At 41.5% G+C, this 21,414-nt stretch overlaps 1 protein-coding gene and 1 non-coding gene across 3 annotated transcripts in view; both read right to left on the bottom strand.

The window, feature by feature from the left end:
• Nucleotides 1–21,414, bottom strand: part of UBR2 (ubiquitin protein ligase E3 component n-recognin 2) — a 66,315-nt gene that overhangs the window by 31,037 nt on the left and 13,864 nt on the right. Inside the window, exons 7-14 of one of the 2 annotated variants that reach the window (XM_075088999.1) lie at nucleotides 20,270–20,332; nucleotides 18,917–19,037; nucleotides 16,205–16,312; nucleotides 14,453–14,541; nucleotides 13,512–13,610; nucleotides 11,042–11,205; nucleotides 10,854–10,953; nucleotides 351–479 (exon numbers count right to left, since the gene is read on the bottom strand). In XM_075088999.1, coding sequence (XP_074945100.1) covers nucleotides 351–479; nucleotides 10,854–10,953; nucleotides 11,042–11,205; nucleotides 13,512–13,610; nucleotides 14,453–14,541; nucleotides 16,205–16,312; nucleotides 18,917–19,037; nucleotides 20,270–20,332 — 873 coding nt within the window. Of the gene's footprint in view, nucleotides 1–350; nucleotides 480–10,853; nucleotides 10,954–11,041; nucleotides 11,206–13,511; nucleotides 13,611–13,683; nucleotides 13,783–14,452; nucleotides 14,542–16,204; nucleotides 16,313–18,916; nucleotides 19,038–20,269; nucleotides 20,333–21,414 lie in introns of both variants that reach the window. The other variant, XM_075089000.1, reaches the window with a different exon arrangement.
• LOC142055855 (U6 spliceosomal RNA) lies at nucleotides 10,343–10,449 on the bottom strand. The gene has a single exon (XR_012660099.1). It is a non-coding gene; the product is annotated as a U6 spliceosomal RNA (small nuclear RNA).

Genomic DNA, 21,414 nt, shown 5'->3' with positions numbered 1-21,414 from the left:
GGAGTAGCAACCTGATTTATAATCAGGAAGCATTTGGTAAATCCAGGGCCTACTCCTCTGTTCCCTCTTCTCTGAAAATTATAACCTGATAGTGTTGTGATGATCACAACTTTCATATGCTTGAAAGAACTCTCTGCAATATTTTTTAAAAGGCTTAACCACATTCATATGACTTGGTCCGGTCAAGCCATAAAAGATGTGTTTCAATACAGAAAAGATTTGCATTTCTTCAGAGATGATGATCTTGGCTTACAGTGCAGTTACGTGTCTTGCTCAACTGCTACGCATTTGTTTGGGATTTTTTTCCCCTTCACATATTCATATGGAAAAACAATTCAGAAGGAACTTACATCTAAAGCACACCAGTCCTGCATCATTGAAATAACAAGTGTTAATTTCATCTGCAGTGTAAATGCTGCTTCCCACTCTGGTTCCATTTCTATGTGTTGTCCTACTTGACGAGTTATTGGATCCATACCCTAGAACAAAAGAATAATGTATTTCAACAACAGGTCACTAAAATACATTGACAACATTAGCGTTAAGTGTGGGACAGTGGCTACCTGTCCTTACAAATATATTGTTGCTACAACAGGAAAAAAGTAGTCTGGGACCATATGAAAAGGAATTATACACATTGAAATAATACCAAGAAAATGAAACAGGAATTGGAAGAGAAGAATACTGGGACAAGAAAGGTTTTGGATATGAACTCTATTATTGACATCTGCAGAGATTCCAATATTATGAGCAGTACAACAATGTTTGCGTACATGCATTACCTTACATACACATTTTTATTTCTAGATGTATTTGAGGGATGTGCCATTAAATACAGTTAAGTACTAACTCAAGACAGGGTGATCCATTACCAATCAGCTCTTGGCATAGGAAAAAAACCAGCATGATCTCAGGATTACAATATATTCAAGAGACTATCATAAACAAACTAATGAAAGCTAAGTATTGAGAAAGGTATGCTACTCAGGTACTGAAAAGTGGGAGTGATTCTGACTTACACCTTACTGATCAAACAGTCAATTTGCCCTTGTAAAAGCTGCACTGCTTCTAAAATACTCCTCTTCAGGTAACAGCAAATGAAAAGGTTAAGGAAAAAAACCCACACTTAAGAGGTCTGTCATGGTTTTAGCTGGGATAGAGTTAATTTTCTTCACTGCAGCTGGCATAGTGCTGTGCTTTGGACTTAGTATGAAAACAATGTTGAGATAACACACCGATGTTTTGGTTGTTGCTGGGTAGTGCTTGTATGAGTCACAGACTTCTCGAGCTTGCCATGCTCTGCCGGGTGCACAAGAAGCCGGGAGGGGAAGGGGCACAGCTAAGAGTGGATTCAAACTGGCCAAAGGGATATTCCATATCACATAACATCATGCCCAGTATGTTACCTGGGAAGAGCTGTCTGGGGGAGGCAGGCAGCAATCGTGGCTTAGGGACTGGCAGCATCAGTCAGCAGGTGGTAAGCGGTTGTATCATTTGTTTGTTTTTTTCCCTTTTCCTTTTTATTATATTATCATTGTTGTTATTATTATCATAATCATTATAATTATTATTTTAATTATTAAACTGTTCTTATCTCAACCCAAGTTTTTTTTTTGTGCTGTTGCTCTTCCAAGTCTCTCCCCATCCCAAAGGGATGGGGGGAGTGAGCAAGTGGCTGCATGGTTAACCCCAGTTGGCAACTGAACACCACAACAGTGGTTCATGGGGCACAAAGGGTTGAGATAGTAACAGTTGCTGGTCACAGCATAGACTCTGTTCTCAATATTAGTTTATCCGATCTGCACCACACTCTTGTATTTGCTGTGTCTGTTAAAGATTGGTGTTGGTTTGTGTGGTCTGCTGTGCTCTGCAGTGATTAGTGTTGTTTTGCCTGGGAGCATTGTTTTTAAAACATCGGCCTTGAGTTCTATTTGGTATTTGAAGTTTATATTGAAGCCATTACTGTACATCAGGTACCATTTAATGGATATGATTAGCAACTATACCTCCTCCTCTGAGAGGTTTTTTATGGAGGAAATACAGAATGGCACCTTAGCTACCATCTTCTATAATGCCTCCTCTTTCATTACAACAACTTTTCAATATCTTGAACATCCTTGGGTAGTTAAGATACATCTGTTGGTATTGCTTTGGCAGACTGTTTCAGTTCTAAGTTTAATAAACAAGTTAAGAATACATCCAGAGATCTGCCCCAAGACTTGATAGCTATGTGTGGCAGGGTATGTGGGATAGTATGGGCAAATGCCTATGATGGTGGGCAACCCCAGTGTTGTGGGACTTCACTCCTGAACAAGTGCAGAATCCTGAAAAATTAGTAGAATATTTGGAGGAAGTATGTTGTCACCCTGGCAATCCCAGAGAGATACAAATCACTGCAATGGGCTGGGCCTGGCCCATGCATATCGAGCTCTGTTTAACAGTATTCAGTACCCCCAAGGGGAAGAGAAGGCCTCTGGATCTACAAAGACAAAGACAAGGAAAGCGACAAGCACTGTGGCCACTCAAACCCCCATGACAAATGCTGTGGCTACTCTAACCCCAGTGACAAGCATTTGCAGGTGAATCAGAGGATCAACCCATGCCAGTATCAGTCGCCCCTATACACAAGAAGAAATCCTGGAAGAGAAAGTCAACTCGTTTAGAAAGAGATGATGGAAAAGCAGGGCCATCAAGAGAAGAGGAGGAGGAAGAAGAACTCGTACAAGAAATGGAAACTACCCGATCGCTATCCTTGAGTGAGTTGCGGGATATGCAAAAAGATTTCGGCTGTCGTTCAGGTGAGCACATTGTCACCTGGCTGCTCCGATTCCAGGCCAGTATCCTGGAATTAGAGGGGAAGGAAGCCAAACAGCTGGGATCCCTTTTCTAGGGAAGGGGGCATTGACAACGCAATTGGAAAAGGAACATAAGCCCTCAGCCTCTGGAAGCAACTCCTGTCAGGTGTGAGAACGATATCCCTTCAAGGAAGATATTGTATATCACATCTAGGAAAATGGATGACCACAGAGAAAGGTATCCAGTACCTGAAGGAACTAGCCATGCTTGAGGTGATTTATAGTGACCTATATGATCAACAGTCATCCAAAGATCCAGATGAAGCCCAGTGCATGTGACCCATGTGGCAGAAGTTTGTACAGAGCGCACCATCAATGCATGGAAACTCACTGGCTGTAATGTCCTGGAAAGATGATGAGGCACCAACAGTGGTGGAGGTGATTGATAAACTCTGGGATTACAAAGCAAATCTTTCTTCCTCATCTCGGCTGTGGAGAAACTGTCCCTGAAGGTTCAGCAGCTCAAAGAGGATATGTCCTACTCCCTACTGGTATGGACCAGTATCTCAGCCATTAGAAGTAAGCGTCCCTTTGCTCAAGAGAGAGGATACGCACGACAGGGTACCCTATGGTTTTACCTGTGTGACCACGGAGAGGACATGAGGAAGTGGGATGGAAAACCTACCTCGACCCTAGAGGCACAGGTACGTGAGCTGCAAAGAAAAAGAATTACTCAGGCGGGTTCTTCCAGGAAAGCTGCTGCTCCAGTTTCCAGTAAGCAATTCCCCAGACAGAGGAGCAGAAGTGCTGATTTTATTTCTGATCCTAATAGAGACGCTTGTGATTCGTATTTACAAGAAGTAACGAATACTATGATCAGGAATAGAGGAGCCCTGCCTCCAGCCAGGTGGAGGAAAGGGATAGCTATGTTTACTGGACTGTGTGGATTGATGGCCTGGCACATCTAACCCACAGGAGTATAAAGCTTTAGTGGACACTGGTGCACAGTGCACCCTAATGCCATCAAACTATATAAGGGCAGAACCCATCAGTATTGCTGGAGTGACAAGGGGATCCCCAAGAGCTAACTATATTAGAGGCCCAAGTGAGCTTAACCAGGAATGAGAGGCACAAGCAACCCATCGTGACTGGCCCAGAGGCTCTGTGCATCCTTAGAATCATAGAATCGTTAAGGTTGGAAAAGACCCTTAAGATCATCGAGTCCAACCGCTAACCTATCACTGCCAAGTCCGCCACTAAACCATATCCTCAAGCACCACGTCTACCCTTCTTCTGAATACCTCCAGGGATGGAGACTCAACCACCTCCCTGGGCAGCCTGTTCCAATGCCTGACAACCCTTTCGGTGAAGAAGTTCTTCCTAATATCCAACCTAAACCTCCCCTGGCACAGCTTGAGGCCATTTCGTCTTGTCCTATCTCTTGTTACTAGGGAGAAGAGACCGACCCCTGCCTCGCTACAACCTCCTTTCAGGTAATTGTAGAGAGCGATACGGTCTCCCATCAGCCTCCTCTTCTCCAGACTAAACCACCCCAATTCCCTCAGCCGCTCCTCATAAGGCTTGTTCTCTAGACCCTTCACCAACTTCATCGCCCTTCTCTGGACATGCTCCAGCACCTCAATGTCCTTGTCATAAGGGGCCCAAAACTGCACACAGTACTCGAGGTGTGGCCTCACCAGTGCCGAGTACAGGGGCACTATCACTTCCCCGCTCCTGCTGGCCACACCATTCCTGATACAAGCCAGGATGCTGTTGGCCTTCTTGGCTGCCTGAGCACACTGCCAGCTCATGTTCAACCATCTGTCAACTAACTCCCAGGTCCTTTTCCTCCAGGCAGCTCTCCAGCCACTCCTCCCCAAGCCTGTAGAGTTGCACGGGATTGTTGTGACCCAAGTGCAGGACCCGGCACTTGGCCTTGTTGAATCTCATACCATTGGCTCTGGCCCAACAATCCAGCCTGTCCAGGTCCCTCTGTAGGGCCTTCCTGCCCTCCAGCAGATCAACACTTCCACCCAGCTTGGTGTCATCTGCAAACTTACTGAGGGTGCACTCAATCCCCTCATCCAGATCATCAATTAAGATACTGAACAGGACCAGCCCCCAACACTGAGCCCTGGGGAGCACCACTCGTGACCGGCCACCAACCGGATTTGACTCCATTCACCACCACTCTCTGGGCTGGACAGTCCAGCCAGTTTTTAACCCAGCACAGAGTGCACTTGTCCAAGCCACGAGCAGCCAGCTTCTCCAGGAGAATGCTGTGGGAGACAGTGTCAAAGGCCTTATTAAAGTCCAAGTAGACAACGTCCACAGCCTTCCCCTCATCCTCTACACGGGTCACCTTATCATAGAAGGAGACCAGGTTAGTGAGGCAGGACCTCCCTTTCATAAACCCATGCTGGCTGAGCCCAATCCCCTGGGTGTCCCGCATGTGCTGCGTAATGGCATTCAAAATTATCTGCTCCATGACCTTCCCCAGCATCGAGGTCAGGCTGACAGGCCTGTAGTTCCCCGGATCCTCCTTCCAACCCTTCTTGTAGAGGGGCGTCACATTCGCTAGTTTCCAGTCATCTGGGACCTCCCCGGTTGACCAGGACTGCTGATAAATGATGGAGAGTGCCTTGGCAATCTCCTCTGCCAGGTCCCTCAGTATCCTCGGGTGGATCCCATCCGGCCCCATGGACTTGTGAACATCCAGGTGAAGGAGCAGGTTGGTGACTGCCACCTCTTCAACAACTGGGACTTCATTCTGCATACTAGCTCCATCTCCCAGCACAGGGGCCCGACAACCCCGAGGATGACCAGTCTGACTATTAAAGACTGAGGCAAAGAAAGCATTAAGTACCTCAGCCTTCTCCTCATCTTTCCTGGCAAGGTTACCTTCTGCATCCAACAAAGGACGGAGTTTCTCCCTGGCCCTCCTTTTGTCACTGATGTATTTATAAAAACATTTTTTCATTACCTTTCACATTGGCAGCCAGTTTAAGTTCCAGCTGGGCCTTCGCCTTACTAATCTTTTCCCTGCATAACCTCACAACATCCTTGTAGTCCTCCTGAGTCACCTGCCCCTTCTTCCAAAGGCTGTAAGCTCTCCTTTTTTTCTTGAGTTCCAGCCAAAGCTCCCTATTCAGCCAAGCTGGTCTTCTCCCCCGCCTGCTCGACTTACGGCACATGGCGATGGCCTGCTCCTGAGCCTCTGAGACTTCCTTCTTTAATAACATCCAGCCTTCCTGGACTCCTTTGCCCTTCAGGACTGCCTCCCAAGGGAGTCTGTTAACCTGACTCCTCAACAATCCAAAGTCTGCCCTTCTGAAGTTCAGGGTAGCGGTTTTGCTGACTCTCTTCCTTACTTCTCCAAGAATCGAAAACTCTATCATGTCATGGTCGCTGAGCCCAAGACAGCCTCCAACCACCACATCACCCACCAGGCCTTCTCTGTTCGTAAACAGCAGGTCCAGCGGGGCACCTCCCCTGGTTGGCTCGCTTACCAGCTGTGCCAGGAACTTATCTCCCACATACTCCAGGAACCTCTGAGACTGATTTCTCTCTGCTGTGTTGTATTTCCAGCAGATACCTGGTAAGTTGAAGTCTCCCACAAGAACAAGGGCTAGAGATTGTGAGACTTCAGCCAACTGCTTGTAGAGTACTTCATCTGTCTCCTCATCCTGGTTGGGTGGTCTATAACAGACTCTCACCAGGATGCCTGCCTTATTGGCCTTCCCCCTGACCCTTACCCATAAGCACTCAACCTCATTACCATCGTTGAGTTCTAGAGAGTCAAAACACTAACATACAAGGCTACCCCCCCCACCCCTCCTTCCTTGCCTGTCCCTTCTAAAGAGCGCTTGTAGCCATCCATTGCAGTGCTCCAGTTGTGCGAGTCATCCCACCATGTTTCCGTGATGGCAACCACATCAGTTTCCCTGGAACACAATGGCTTCCAGCTCCTCCTGTTTATTGCCCATGCTGCGTGCATTGGTATAAATGCACTTCAGTTGATGTATTGATCTCTTCTCCAACACAGGTATGCCACTCCCAGGCTCATTCCTAGCAAGCCTGGTTTTATCCCCTTCCCCCTTCGTATCTAGTTTAAAGCCCTCTCAACGAGGCCTGCTAACTCCTGAGCCAGAATCCTTTTCCCCCTTTGCAACATTTGAACCCCATTTGTCTCCAGCAGGCCTGGTGCCATGGCATAGACTATCTCAGGAGAGGGTATTTCAAGGACCCAAAAGGGTACAAGTGGGCTTTCAGTGTAGCTGCCGTGGAGACAGAGAGAATTAAACAGCTGTCTACCTTGCCTGGTCTCTCAAAGGACCCTTCTGTTGTGGGGTTGCTGAAGGTCAAAGAACAATAGGTGCCAACTGCCACCACAACAGTGCACCAGCAGCAATACTGCACCAACCAAGACTTCCTGATTCCCATCCATAAGCTCATTCGTTGACTGGAGAGCCAAGGAGGGATCAGCAGGACTCGCTCACCCTTTAACAGTCCCATATGATCAGTGCAGAAGCCTAATGGAGAGTGGAGGCTAACAGTAGACTACTGTGGCCTGAACGAAGTCACTCCACCACTGAGTGTTGCCGTGCCAGACATGCTAGAACTTCAATATGAACTGGAGTCAAAGGCAGCCAAGTGGTATGCCACAACTGATATTGCTAATGCGTTTCTCTTCATCCCTTTAGCAGCAGAGTGCAGGCCACAGTTTGCTTTCACTTGGAGGGGTGTCCAATACACCTGGAATCGATTTCCACCCCTGGGGCAATACAGTCCTACCATTTGCTATGGACTGATCCATACAGCACTGGAACATGGTGGAGCTCCCGAACACCTACAATACATGGATGACATCATCATGTGGGGCAATACAGCAGAAGTAGTTTTTGAGAAAGGGAAGAAAATAATGCAAATTCTTCTGAAGGCCATTTTTGCCATAAAACAAAGTAAAGGAACTTTCAGAAGAGATCCAGTTCTTAGGAACAAAATGGCAAGACGGAAGTCATCAGATCCCAATGGACGTGATCAACAAAATAGCAGCCATGTCTCCACCAACTAGCAAAAAGGAAACACAAGATTTTTTGGGCATTGTGGGTTTTTGGAGAATGCATATTCCAGATTATAGTCTGATTGTAAGCCCTCTCTATCAAGTGACCTGGAAGAAGAATGATTTCAAATGGGGCCCTGAGCAGCAACAGGCCTTTGAACAAATTAAACAGGAGATAGTTCATGCAGTAGTTCTTGGGCCAGTCTGGGCAGGACAAGATGTAAAGAATGTGCTCTACACCATAGCCAGGATGAATGGCCCTATGTGGAGCCTCTGGCAGAAAGCCCCAGGGGAGACTCGAGGTTGACCCCTAGGGTTTTAGAGTCGTGGATACAGAGGGTCTGAAGCCTGCTATACTCCTACAGAAGAAGAGTTATTGACAGCATATGAAGGGGTTCAAGCTGCTTCAGAAGTGGTTGGTACTGAAGCACAGCTCCTCCTGGCACCCCGACTGCCAGTGCTGGGCTGGATGTTCAAAGGGTCCCCTCTACACATCATGCAGCTGAGGCTACATGGAGTAAATGGGTTGCACTGATCACCCAACGGGCTTGAGCAGGAAATCCTAGTCACCCAGGAGTCTTGGAAGTTATCATGGACTGGCCAGAAAGCAAAGACTTTGGAATATCACCAGAGGAAGAGGTGACACATGCTGAAGAAGCCCAACTGTATAACAAACTGCCAGAAAATGAGAAGCAATACACCCTGTTCACTGATGGGTCCTGTCATCTTGTGGGAAAGCACCGGAGATGGAAGGCTGCTGTATGGAGTCCTATATGGCAAGTTGCAGAAACTGCTGAAGAAGGTGAATTGAGCCAGTTTGCAGGACTAAAGGCCATCCAGCTGGCCTTAGACATTGCTGAACAAGAAGAGTGGCCAGTGCTCTATCTCTATACTGACTTGTGGATGGTGGCAAATGCCCTGTGGGACTGATTACAGCAATGGAAGCAGAACAACTGGCAGCACAGAAGCAAACCCATCTGGGCTGCCACATTGTGCCAAGATATTGCTGCCTGAGGAGAGAACCTGGTTGTGAAAGTACATCATGTGGATGCTCACATCCCCAAGAGTCCGGCCACTGAAGAACATCGAAAAAACCCGCAGGTGGATCAGGCTGCTAAGATTGAATTGGCTCAGACAGATCTAGATTGGCAACATAAGGGTGAAGTATTTCTAGCTCAGTGGGCCCATGACACCTCAGGCCACCAGGGGAGAGATGCAACATACAGGTGGGCTTGTGATCAAGGGGTGGACTTGACCATGGATGCTATTGCACAGGCTATCCATGAATGTGAAAAGTGTGAGGCAATCAAACAAGCCAAGCAGGTAAAGCCTCTGTGATATGGGGGACGATGGCTGAAATACAAATATGGGCAGGCTTGGCAGATTGACTATGTCACACTCCCACAGACCCGCCAAGGCAAACGCCGTGTACTTACAATGGTAGAAGCAACCACTGGCTGGCTAGAAAAAATATCCTGTCCCCCACGCCACTGCCCGGAACACTATCCTGGGCTTGGAAAAACAAGTCCTGTGCCAACATGTCACCCCAGAGAGAACAGAGCCAGACAACGGGACTCATTTCTGAAACAACCTCATAGACACTTGGGCCAAAGAGCATGGCATTGAGTGGGTGTATCATATCCCTTATCATGCACCAGCCTCTGGGAAAATCAAAAGATACAATGGACTATTAAAAGCTACACTGAAAGCAATGGGGTGTGGAACATTTAAACACTGGGATACACATTTAGCAAAAGCCACCTGGTTAGTCAACACTAGTGCATCTGCCAATCAAGCTAGCCCTGCCCAATCAGAACCCTTACATACTGTGGATGGGGATAAAATCCCTGCAGTGCACATAAAATATGCTGGGGAAAACAGTCTGGGTTATTCCTGCCTCGGGCAAAGGCAAACCCATTTGTGGAATTGCTTTTGCTCAGGGACCTGGGTGTACTTGGTGGGTGACACGAGAGGATGGAAGAGTCTGGTGTGTGCCTCAAGGGGGTTTGATTTTGGGTGAAAACAGCCAATGAACCGAATGGTATACTGTTAATTGCTATATAATGTTGTATGCCATCACTACTATGGTTGCTATATGCCATACCAATGGTATCATGGTGGGAATCTCCCAAATTAATTAAAAAATGAACTTCCATTGAGCCAAGGAAAGCGCAGTGGTGATAGAACAAGGACTAACAATGCAGCAGTGATGGAATAAGGACTGACTTCTGCATGCAACAATCCAACACCACACACATCTCTCCAGCCCTGAAAGACTCATACAATAGATGGAGCCCAAAGTCATGGACTAAATGAACTAAATGGACATTTCACGGACATTTTACAGAGGTGGTCCATAGGCTAGGGGAATGACAAATGAGATCTGTATATTCTATTAAAGGATGAGAAAGCAGCTAGGGGTTACTGAAGTTGTATTGGACAGTATGGGACCTGAGCATGATGTAAGTGGTATGGAATAAGGGGTGGATACATGGAACGCTTCACAGATTTCCGTGTCATCCTTGCGCAGGGGCCACGCTAATCTTCTCTGTATCGTTCCAATTTTAGTATATGTGCTGACGAAGCAAGCACAGCTAAAACCACGACAGGTCTATTTGTGTGTCAGGAACTATATATTCCTCAATACAAGGAGCAACTCTGCCAACACTTAGCTAGTAACTGGAACTCTCACTATGAGGTAAGTTGGTCAAGATGGATCAGATTTTGCTCACACAATTAATTGCATCTTGTCTGCTTGTACAGCTGCAAAACATGCCCCCAAATAACATTCTTTTTTAACCACTCTTCCTTTTTACTGCCCTCTATAACAAAATAAAGTTAGGTGAGATGTTACGATTCAGGAAAACATGATGCCTCCAAAAGTTATACTGCACTGAAGCTATAAAACAGAGAGCACATTAAATTTCCTCCATTTTTGTATCATGAAAGCTTCCTGCTTTAACACAGTGTAAGTTTTGTAATTCAGATTTACATACCTGCATACATTTGAGTAATTCTAAGAAGGCATCAAAACCCTCCAGGAACTTGTGCCTCAAGTCATCTGACCACTCAGTTGGCTTACTTATCAACACATACCTGGGTACATTAGAAAGAGACAAATGTTAATTTTATATTTTTTTTTCCTCCTCAGTTGATCAAATCAGCACATACTTAACATACTTACTTGAGATCCAAAATAAGGCTCTGAACACGCCTGAATTTGAAAGCCTGCAGAGCAGTGTAACGTTCAAACTGAAACCTGCCTTGGATGTCACGGTGCCTTAAGTGGTCCATAAAAGTTTTGATGATAGTGGTCATGAGATTTTCTTCCGTTATTAGCATTCGAGCCTATGCCAAAGTACATTGAAATTTGCTGTAATTAACAGACACAGCTAAAGAGTTTCACACTGCCCCATGAAGCTTATAGAAAACTTTTTTTTTTACCCAAAATAGTTACATCAGTAATTAGAACAGAAGAACATACTGAAAGCCAATCTTCCAAACACTCACAGACAAAAGTAGTAATCTAGCTAGAAATTATCATAATCCAGATCTCTCTTCAGATCCCTTCTGTACAGAAGTCTGACTATGGTTAGGCTCCTGCTAACCTATATAACACAAGACATGTAATTATATGTCTTATAATTAACCTGTACTTCCCTTTATGTATGTGTTGTCTCCTCTTATATAATTTAAGTATGAGCCCTTTAGTGGAACAACAGCTCTTCTGCTTTCTGTTTACAAACTGTCAAGCACTGTGGTGAACAGCACATCTTCTGAACTGCTAAGGAACCGTATAGTGCAATTTCCACATGGAAATTACACAAGATGACTTACGATTCCCCTCAAGGGCTACTGCATATATCCATGTGTTATAGGAAACAAACCAACAGGCATCAAAGTCTGACAAAGATTGCCTTCCACACCTAACCTAACCCCATAACAGAGTAGGGGGCACCAAGAGTTACTGTCACCTCCTACTTGTGACCTCTTCCTGAACTGCCCCACTCTGTTGGTTCTCCGAGATAAATGGGATGAGTGTTACAGTTCTCGGATCCCATGAGGATTTTATTATGTGGCTGGTAGATTCAAGAATATTGGCTACTCTGATCTACCTCAACAACCCTGTGGTTGTTGACTAGAGCTTCTAGGTTCTACAGTTGCTAATGATAATCCAAAATACAGTTTCTAAAATGCTACTCCAGGAGGAAAAAAAAAAGTCTAATGGTTAACATTTTCCCCCCCTAAAAAATCACCATCAACACAACCACCCATCCTCCCTCAAACGAAACAACCTCAGCTACTTGAGAACTCAAGTTCTTAAATTACTAAGATCAGTTTGAAAATGTTACTCGGGGGTTCTGGGATGGCTTTACATTCTTCCAACTTATTAATTCAACAAAGAATGAATCCAAATAGCTCTGGATCTAAAAAAAATTTTATTTCATATGGTAGGAGCTTATCGTAATTACTTCCATGACGTGTCTATTCTATACTTCTACAAACAGTTAAAACCAATTTGTTTTACTTTTTTGCAGGATTTTCAAATAGAAAACATGTAAAAGGGACACTGCAATTATCCTGAGAAAATGTTTGAAATTCCTTTTTTATTTTTTTAAAAAAGTATTAATACACATATTCCACCACCCCATCTGGTAAAGGAAAAAAATACCATCGCCATTTGAATAATACTAGTTGGTTAAGTCTAACTGTAAATCTAAATACTGATATTCTTACTGACAGCATCAAAATTAAAGGAGGTAACACAATATCGCCCCAAACCATGGAAACAAAAATCCTGATGTCCTGTTGAATTTCCATGAACAACATCCAGCCCTATGAAACTGAGTAACAGCTTTGCTCAGTATCATAACTGCCATGCCACTATTGAATTTTAGAGCTCAATGAAGTTGATTAAATTTGGAAGGATTCAGAAGCATTTATTTTTTAAACAATTCTGGCTATGAAAATCAGACAGCTCCAAAGTTTAATTTGCCTAGTTCATAATGCAAGCAAAGAAAGAGTTGTCTGGAGACTGGAGCAAAAAAAGACTTCTCCCAAACAAGCACAAGCTGGTGAAAGACCAACAGAGTTAGTGAGCTGGGAGAAGTAACAGTGCCTGAAGCAATGTAACAAAAATTAACTGGAAACCCAAAAGACGACATCGTCTTAGTCTAGAAGTACCAAAGGAAGTAGGGAATATCATGAGACAATTCTTTCTTGCACTTGCATTGACTGGAAAAGTAATAAAGTGGATCATTTATGAAACTGCACCAGAATGGTACACTCAAACTGATATGCAAACCATAAGGTAGATTTCTACAAACAGTAACTGTGGCTCAGTATGAGGAATTTAAGTGTTATGTGTGTGTCTTTAAAGAAACATTTAAGTACCTTTCTATAAAAAGTAAAAGAAAACCAGAAAAAGAAAAACCAAAAATACCCAGCCCACTCTGGGAAGTCAGACTCAAACTTTCCAATGATGAACACTTTACCTTCTAAACCCATAGCCAGGTATGTAAACAGTCTAACTGCTGTGCAGCAGCAGTGCCGTGCATTTCCCCAGTAATGTTAAAAGAAATCTGCAGTCTTGATTCAAGAACCTCAAGTTGCTTTTAACAAATAAAGATTTCCTTTGGTCTTTTAGTACTTACAAGAGAAGGTACTGTGAATATCTGTATCGAGAGGTCAGCAATTGAGAACTCTCTGTCGTGGTCATCTTTCATAAAATCACTCTGCAATCGCTCATAGTTCTATTAAGAAGGAGGCAAAAAAAGGCAAGGAGTGCCAACTATCAGTTTTAAAAGAAAGACAGGCACTACTCACCAGAGTAGGTACAGTGAAGAGTTGGACAGACAGAGCAGCCACCGATACTGCCCGTTCGTGATCATCCTCCATATAATCTCTCTGCAACTGCCGGTAATTCTAAACAACAAGGGGAAATTCACCTCTAATCCACACTGACCTGATTTTTTTTTTTATTTAAATGTCTGCTCTGGGAAATTTTAATGTCATGATAAAGGGAAGAGTAGCTCTTACTGTTTATTATATAGATATTTTGTACAGAGAACACGACAACTTAATCCGCTCACACGTGAGATCTATTCACTCTCATTTTCACAATAAAGGCTAATGTTTTCAGAAAAGTTATCTGTCTTCAGCAGAGTGAGCAGAATTTTGCAGTGCTGATTAAAAGCATTTCAAATACTCGTTACTGCAGAAATGCTAATCAGCATAACTGAATTTCCGCATTATTTCTGAGTAGTGCTGTAACAGCTTACACCACAAGAATGAGAAGCGATTAGCTCTTAAGAAGTGATAGCCTGCACAGTTGACGGTGAAGACAAAAACATCTGAACTACTTTAGTTCTGGGGAGCCTGGAAAGCCCATTTTCTTCCCAGGAGATGAGATGCCACTGTAACTAATATTTTGAAGACAGAAATAAGGTAGTCAGCATTTGATGCCAACTTTTCACTTTCAAAAAAAAGGAAAAAAATTCTGGATAACAGTTCATTTGAAGCACTGTATGCTAACTAAATTCTCTTCACTAGACAGTTTAGGCATTTAATGGCTTTTTTTAAGAAAGATACTTACTCTTGCAAAGCGGATAGCGAAAAGCTTCTTGTATTTCAAATCCATAAGTAGACTGCTCATGAATAACTGGTGATAGACATTTCTAGCTCCTGTCAAGAAAAATGAATGAAATATTGCATGTCACTATTTTCTATCAACATATTATAGAACCACTTAGAAAAGTAAACTTGTAAAGAATGAGGTAAGTGTGCATTTCAGAGCAGAAGCTGCTTTGATTAAGCCTGTCAGGTGACAGCAAAGGATGGGATGAAGACGACTACATGAAACAAAATTATTCAAGTGGCATTATTTATTACTCCTGTGTAAGATATCACTGAGCTGTTGAATGGGAATATAAACCTTCAAATGTAAGGCAAGTCAGGCAAACAAGAATGGAGCTCTCTTCCTCCTCAGGATAAACAGAGGATTTGGATGGCTCAGGGAAAAAGAGCACACTATTATGAGAAGTCCTGGGAACTGCAACAAATTGTTAGCTGAGAACAACTCCACAAAATAACCAGCTTCACTAGCTCTGAATTTCTAGTCTGTCTGAGCAGCATCCCAGAAAATATTATCAATACAAATGAGAATTGACTGTATGTAGCTTGGAAATTCATGCGTATATGTATAATTTCTTTCTGTAGGTTACTTTTAGGTCCAAAGCCATTACACCATTTCCTTAATGCAGAGTAACTGTGGAATACGTGAAAAATTAGAGAATTATTGATGTCAAAATAGAAAAGCAAAAGTTATTCCTTGCTTACATGAAAGACATTATCAAAACAAAACATGTATTAAGAATGTTGTAATGGTCCACAAAAGTAGTACTTCTCAGATCACAAAATTTGTCGTCAGGAAAAAAAAAAAAATCTGAGTTCCAGGAATTCATTCACACAAGCTATAGTAGATAAACAAAACCTAAAAGAATATTTTTCTCCATACTACATCCACTTTCCACCTTACTAGTTACTTTACTGTTTCCAAGACAAACCACAAATAAATATTACTACTCTCTAGAACACCTGTACCTCAGAACTGAAGAACAACACAAGATACTGGAGGGAGAGTAGCAATCTTCAAAATACTATAATCAGGATTAACTAAGCAAAGTACAGATCTACTGCATCAATCTCTGCCTTCTCTTTGTGCTTCTTTTTCTTACACCTGGCCTTACATGTCCTTTCAGGATATCAAATCAGACACAGAATATATGATAGAAAAGAAATTAACTATCTCCACTACCTCAAAATTAAAACTTTCTAGCCAATCCCATTGTACCAATTAGGCTTTTACAATTTTAAGGGCTCTAAAATAACAGAACAGTAGTTTTCACTGAATGTTCACAGAACACTGAAGAATACCTCATGAACACAAATACAAGTCAAAGCAGAAAACCTCTGCCCTATCCCTTAAAAGGAGGCATTTTGGTAGATATTATAGAGATGATGAGATCCTGTGAAGCAGACAAACCCCAGATCACTCTATTGTTTACTCAATTTCCCTTAACTACCACTGCCACCTGTATATACAATCAGCCTTAATTTCAGACTACTTTGAAAAATTAAGTCTAAAACAACCCCATCTCCAAATGGTCTTATGTTCTTGTCTTCACTATATTTACAGTGCATCATGGAGAGACAGATTATCACAAAGCAGGCAATTCTAACTATAACACACCACAGTAAAAATGATCAAACATTAGCAGATACGGTAAAGGGAAAACTTATACGCATAGCATTGTTTAGTGTTTTCCAGAAGTTTGAGAAAACTCACCTTTCCACAGTTTAGAATCATACAGCATCAGCTTATCCACAAGAGAAGAATTTTCACCATCTGGCCCCTCCTGTAAACCAACCTGACACAATATTCGACGAAGGCCATCTTAATGAAGAGAAATTATTTAAGTTAGTTATAGCTTAAACACAAACTTGTACATTATTTGGACATACCAGAATTTTCAAGACAGTAAAAGCCATAGGGCCCTCTTTTCCTTAACAACTGAGTAACACTGCTCATATTTTGCTGATAGGAACACACATATTTCATACCTTGCAAGTTTCACACTAACCTTAGGGAACAGTAGGAACCTTGTGACAATTGCCAAACACAATGATTTGTTTCAAAGCTATCAAATAACAGCGTGCTTCCTTAAAAGTGCTGCTGGCTTACTAATAAAAAATAATTATAAGGCAGCTAATTTTCTAGGTTGTATTTTTCCTGTTTAGAGTCCTGTCAAAAGGAAATGACTCGTATATGAGCTTTTGTTTACGCTTACTAGCAGCTATTATTTTAAAGCTTCTCTCCATATTTTTTCTAATGGAAAGCAGTAATAGTTATTATATGAACATGTAAGTCTTTATATGTTTGCAGACAAGCCTGCATCTGCAACAGAACACAACACAGACATGCTCATATTAACAATGTTGAACTGAGCTTTGCACTGCAGGTAATGCATATTCACTAACACAACTACATGACTTACGCGCATTAGCCCTTATTTCTGCACACCACTCAGCCGTCTCAGCTTCTTGGATAGAGTTGGCAGTGGCTTAGTGCCACATATACCATACCATGTGCTGCGCGTGGTACAATTCTATACAGCCCTGGAACCCCTACAGCAGTTTGGGATTTATTTTTTTTTTGCCTCAGAGTTCAATTCCAACTACTGTTATGAAGGGTAACAGATTAATGGAAACAACTGCATCATTCAACAAATGGCAAACAGATGTTCATTCTTGAAGAACTGACATTTGCTAGAAAGGTTGTGTTGACAAAGTTCCATAGTAAGGTTTTTCCCTTTATTCACCGACAGGAGTTTGACACTCATTTCACAGCAATCGTCCAACCTAACTTTGTTGCACGGCAGAAGACCCCTCCACCTGCCAATCTCCCTTTGGTCAGGGACATTTAAGTGTAACCATCTAAGCTCTGCAGTTCTATCACCTCATATTACAGATGAATGGTAATAGGCTGTTTAAAAGATTGAGCAGAATCTAGATGTTTGGGTGTGTTTGTTAAAAAAGCTAAGGGAACCCAACTTTTTCAAAAGTGCATTTCACTAAACCAGACTCCAGAGTATACTGCAAGACTGCATCCCAAAGCGCATGTAAGGCATTTCAAGTGGTTGAGCACGTAGGTCATAGACAAAACATATGCATACTGCTTACCATCAAACAATATTTTTGCCCTTCTGAATCATAAAGGACGCTGTATTTAATGAAGTGAACTCTGTAGGATGTCAGAAACAGCAAACATACACAAATAAAACTAAATTCAACACCTGCATCTGTAATTTGATACGCCATTACCATACTGAAGTTATTTTTGCAACTGTAACTTAGTGCTGAAAATTAGTGACATCAGGACCTGGCACAAATGACATGGCACAAAACTGGGCTCAGAGCGTATGAGAAAGACAGCGGCTGCCTACACATTACACTGAAATGAAAATTTATATAATTAAACACCTTCATGTCTCTCCCTTCTATTAGTATCTGTTATTTTCCCAGCAACACTGGCAAACAGTTGCACAAGCTGCTACCATCGCTTTTGAAAAGTGATTTATGTATCTTTAAAAATTAACTTATACAAACATAAACTACTTTTCTTTCAAAAAAGAAAACATGATACAGACATCCTGTGCCTGAAACCTTGACTAGTTTTTCAACTATCAGTCTAATAAAACATACAATTTCGGAAGAAATCTTGCCCTTATAACATATATGCAATATTACAGTTGAGTGTACTTTGCTAATAATTCTTGTTAACATTTACAGATGCACAGAACACAGAAATTGCATTGGAGGCTGTATCTACCTTTCTACATATCAGCAGTTTGAACATTTTCCTTTTATTTCCCCTCATGCTCCAGATCTTCACAACCTTATGATTCATCAGGACAAAGGAGGAACCAAGCCAAAACAAACAGAGCCTTCCCATAAAAATGACACTGTGCATCTTGATTCCTTTGAAAAAACTTCTTTCTAAATATCTGATTAATATTTCGTTGGCTTCTATACTTACCCAAAAAACTCCACACATCCTTGCATTTTCCCTGTTCTGCTTAGCAAAACACCCGAAGCAATCACTTTCATCATCAACATTCATCAAATTACTGGTGAATAATTTTATTTTATCTAATCAGACAGGTTATTTTCAGCTTACTGCATTCATTTAAAAAGAACTAGGGACTGAAAAATAGCTTGTTGGCATACAGCATTTGACAGAGATTCTCAGCTTCTGTTCAACAGCAACTAAACGGAAAGCTATCTGACAAGACTAAGTAAGACTGGTAGCACTTTCATACAGAAGTTAGAACTCAGAACAGCACTCCAGTTCGAGAAAACAGAACAAAGTCTGACAAGTTATTAATAGCTTTGCCTTATATAGTACATATCTGAAATAAGTAGACAACATTGCTTCAGGAATTCAGCTTGCCTCACAAATATTCTCTAATTTATCTCAGAAAAGTTCAAGTTTGCCCACCTGAATATCCAATAACACTGCCAAGCCAAGTTAGGAGCTTCAGACCAAAGCTCTGATGGGCGACAATAGATGAATGCATAACTTGTACTTTCAATGGCTTTGTCTGACGACTGGTATTTCTCTTAAAAATAAAAGGAAAAAGGAGGTAATACATATTAAAGTCAGGACTAGCATATATTTCTGTACAGAAACACAGCTTCCTTATGATTCATTTCAGTAATTTATAATATTAATACATACTCTCATTACTAACACCTACATAGGGAAGAAACAAACCCTAAAAAGTCTGAACTTTGTTTACCCTATTAATATTTGAAGGACCTTATTATGCAATATCAATATATTTAGGCCAATCCACTTTCCATTCTTGGCCTTTTATCAATGCACACACTGATCTGCGGCATTTTACTAATAAGCAGTCCCACGAACAACCTCAGAGAGCCATGCACATTTGTTCCTCACAACATGACATTCAAGTCACACAGCAGCCCACCAAGGAAAACTGATTGCCAATGGACTGTTTTCAATAATGAAAATTAAACACACAAGAGTTGAAACAAGAAAGTATTTCTCCTCATCTCTGTGTTAGTAACCTTAATAGTTACACATTACACATAAAAGCCATTTGTTCTTTGCACAACTGGCAAGTTAAAAATACTGCAAAACTTTATCTTTAAGGCTATGTTAACGTTTTCCAAATACCTTAAACAGTTTAAGGCCAGTAACTCTACTTGCAGTATTTGTTTTTGCAGTGGTAGCAGTATTACACACAAACTATATCATGTGATTAAGTACTGCACTGCAGCAATTCAAGAAAAATTAAATCGAAACTATTATTCCCATGTTCTTACATGAAGAACCCTGTCATTATATAGACATTATGTATATATACACACACATATAACTACACATCCAAAATGAAAGCATATTTCTAGTTTCACACTAGGATTCAATCCGTAACAATTTCCATAGTTGTGCCAGTGAAAGAGGCAAACAACTTTGCGCAACAGAACAAAGACTAAAATAGTTTAACTTCACTGATCTGAACCGACATGCAATTCTAAAATATTACGCCTGATGTTCCTCATCAAACTCTGTTTTCTGAAGGGAAAAGTTGTCTGGGAACTTCTTTTTATGAAAAGATTTTGGATGCAAGGAAGACCATAGTAGAAAAAACAAAAACAGAGCATAAACCTGTGTTTTGATACCCCTACTGTGTATATTGTAAATAATATGTTCAACGCCTTGCATTATTAAAATATAAAGAGTCATTATGGTAAAAATATCCCAAAAGTATGTAGCAAAGCCTCTTTTTGCTTAAGAAGAGGCAAGTAAGTAGGTAATATTACTTACCACTATTACTGATTTTGCTTGATCGCAGTACTGAAAGTCTCCATATCGAACAGACCTACGTCCCTTTAAATTCATAAAGAAGTAACATTATCACCACCTTCTAAACAGGAAGTTCAAATGCTGTGTTTCATATTAGTATAAAAGATACATCTATCTGAAACTTTTCCTGTTAACCACTCTTGCTTTCAGGCTATTTTCATTTTTAAAATACTGTATGTAGTTACATACTTGAATTTCCAAAATGCACCCTGTACTACTTAAAAGAAAATAAAATTTTACCATATATGCAGTTGTCTGTTACACTGAGTTTTATGTGTATAATATTGTTTTTAAGATGTAACCACTACACTACTTTTATTTAAAATACCGAAAACTTACCTTTAGTAATAATGCACCAATCATTAGTCTTGGCAGAATTTAAAGATATCTCAGACATTTTAATGCCTTTTAAAAAGCAGATATGAAAGCCAATTGTCTTTTAAACATACATCTAAAGCACTTGGTTTATTTCAAAACTGGAAGGTTTCCATACTGTATCTGTCTTTCTATACTGTCAATACATGCGTTAAAATAGATAGTTGATTCAATTTATAGTGTATTATAGACAGAATAGCTTACTGAGATTTTAGATCTGGTCTGATGCCAAATCATTTTTTGAGGCATAACCTTCTCATTTCTTTTACATACATACATGCGTGCACAAGTACATATGCATTCATGTATCTATTTAGAAGCAGGACAGGGATCAATAATAGGTAAAAATCTCCAAAGTGCGCCCTACAATGCACAGCCTGTGCTCAAGTCAGCACACGTTCAGGGATCAGACGGGAATCTTTTGGTAACTGTTATCACAAAAATAAGAGTAGTGGTAACACAACAAAAAAAATCGTTCAGTGTTAAGTAATTTAAAGCTGTTATATTTCCTTTTCCACTGACTGTAACAATCCAAAACGACATACCCATTGCCATTTTGGAAAAGACTTCCCCCGTCCTATGCCACCCCCCCAGAAAAAGGCATGAGCAAACAAAACAGCAAAAAGGACACTCATTTTCACATCAGCTGCTTACAAGCTCATGGCACAAACAACAACATGCAGTTGTGCCTAGAAAGTTTCCCTTTCTCAAAAAATGCACACAAGCCAGAA

This window comes from Phalacrocorax aristotelis, chromosome 3 (genome assembly GCF_949628215.1).
Source record: "Phalacrocorax aristotelis chromosome 3, bGulAri2.1, whole genome shotgun sequence".
NCBI classification, from domain to species: Eukaryota; Metazoa; Chordata; class Aves; order Suliformes; family Phalacrocoracidae; genus Phalacrocorax; species Phalacrocorax aristotelis.
Note: the sequence above shows the minus strand (reverse complement) of the source record. Positions and strands in the feature narration are given on the sequence as shown.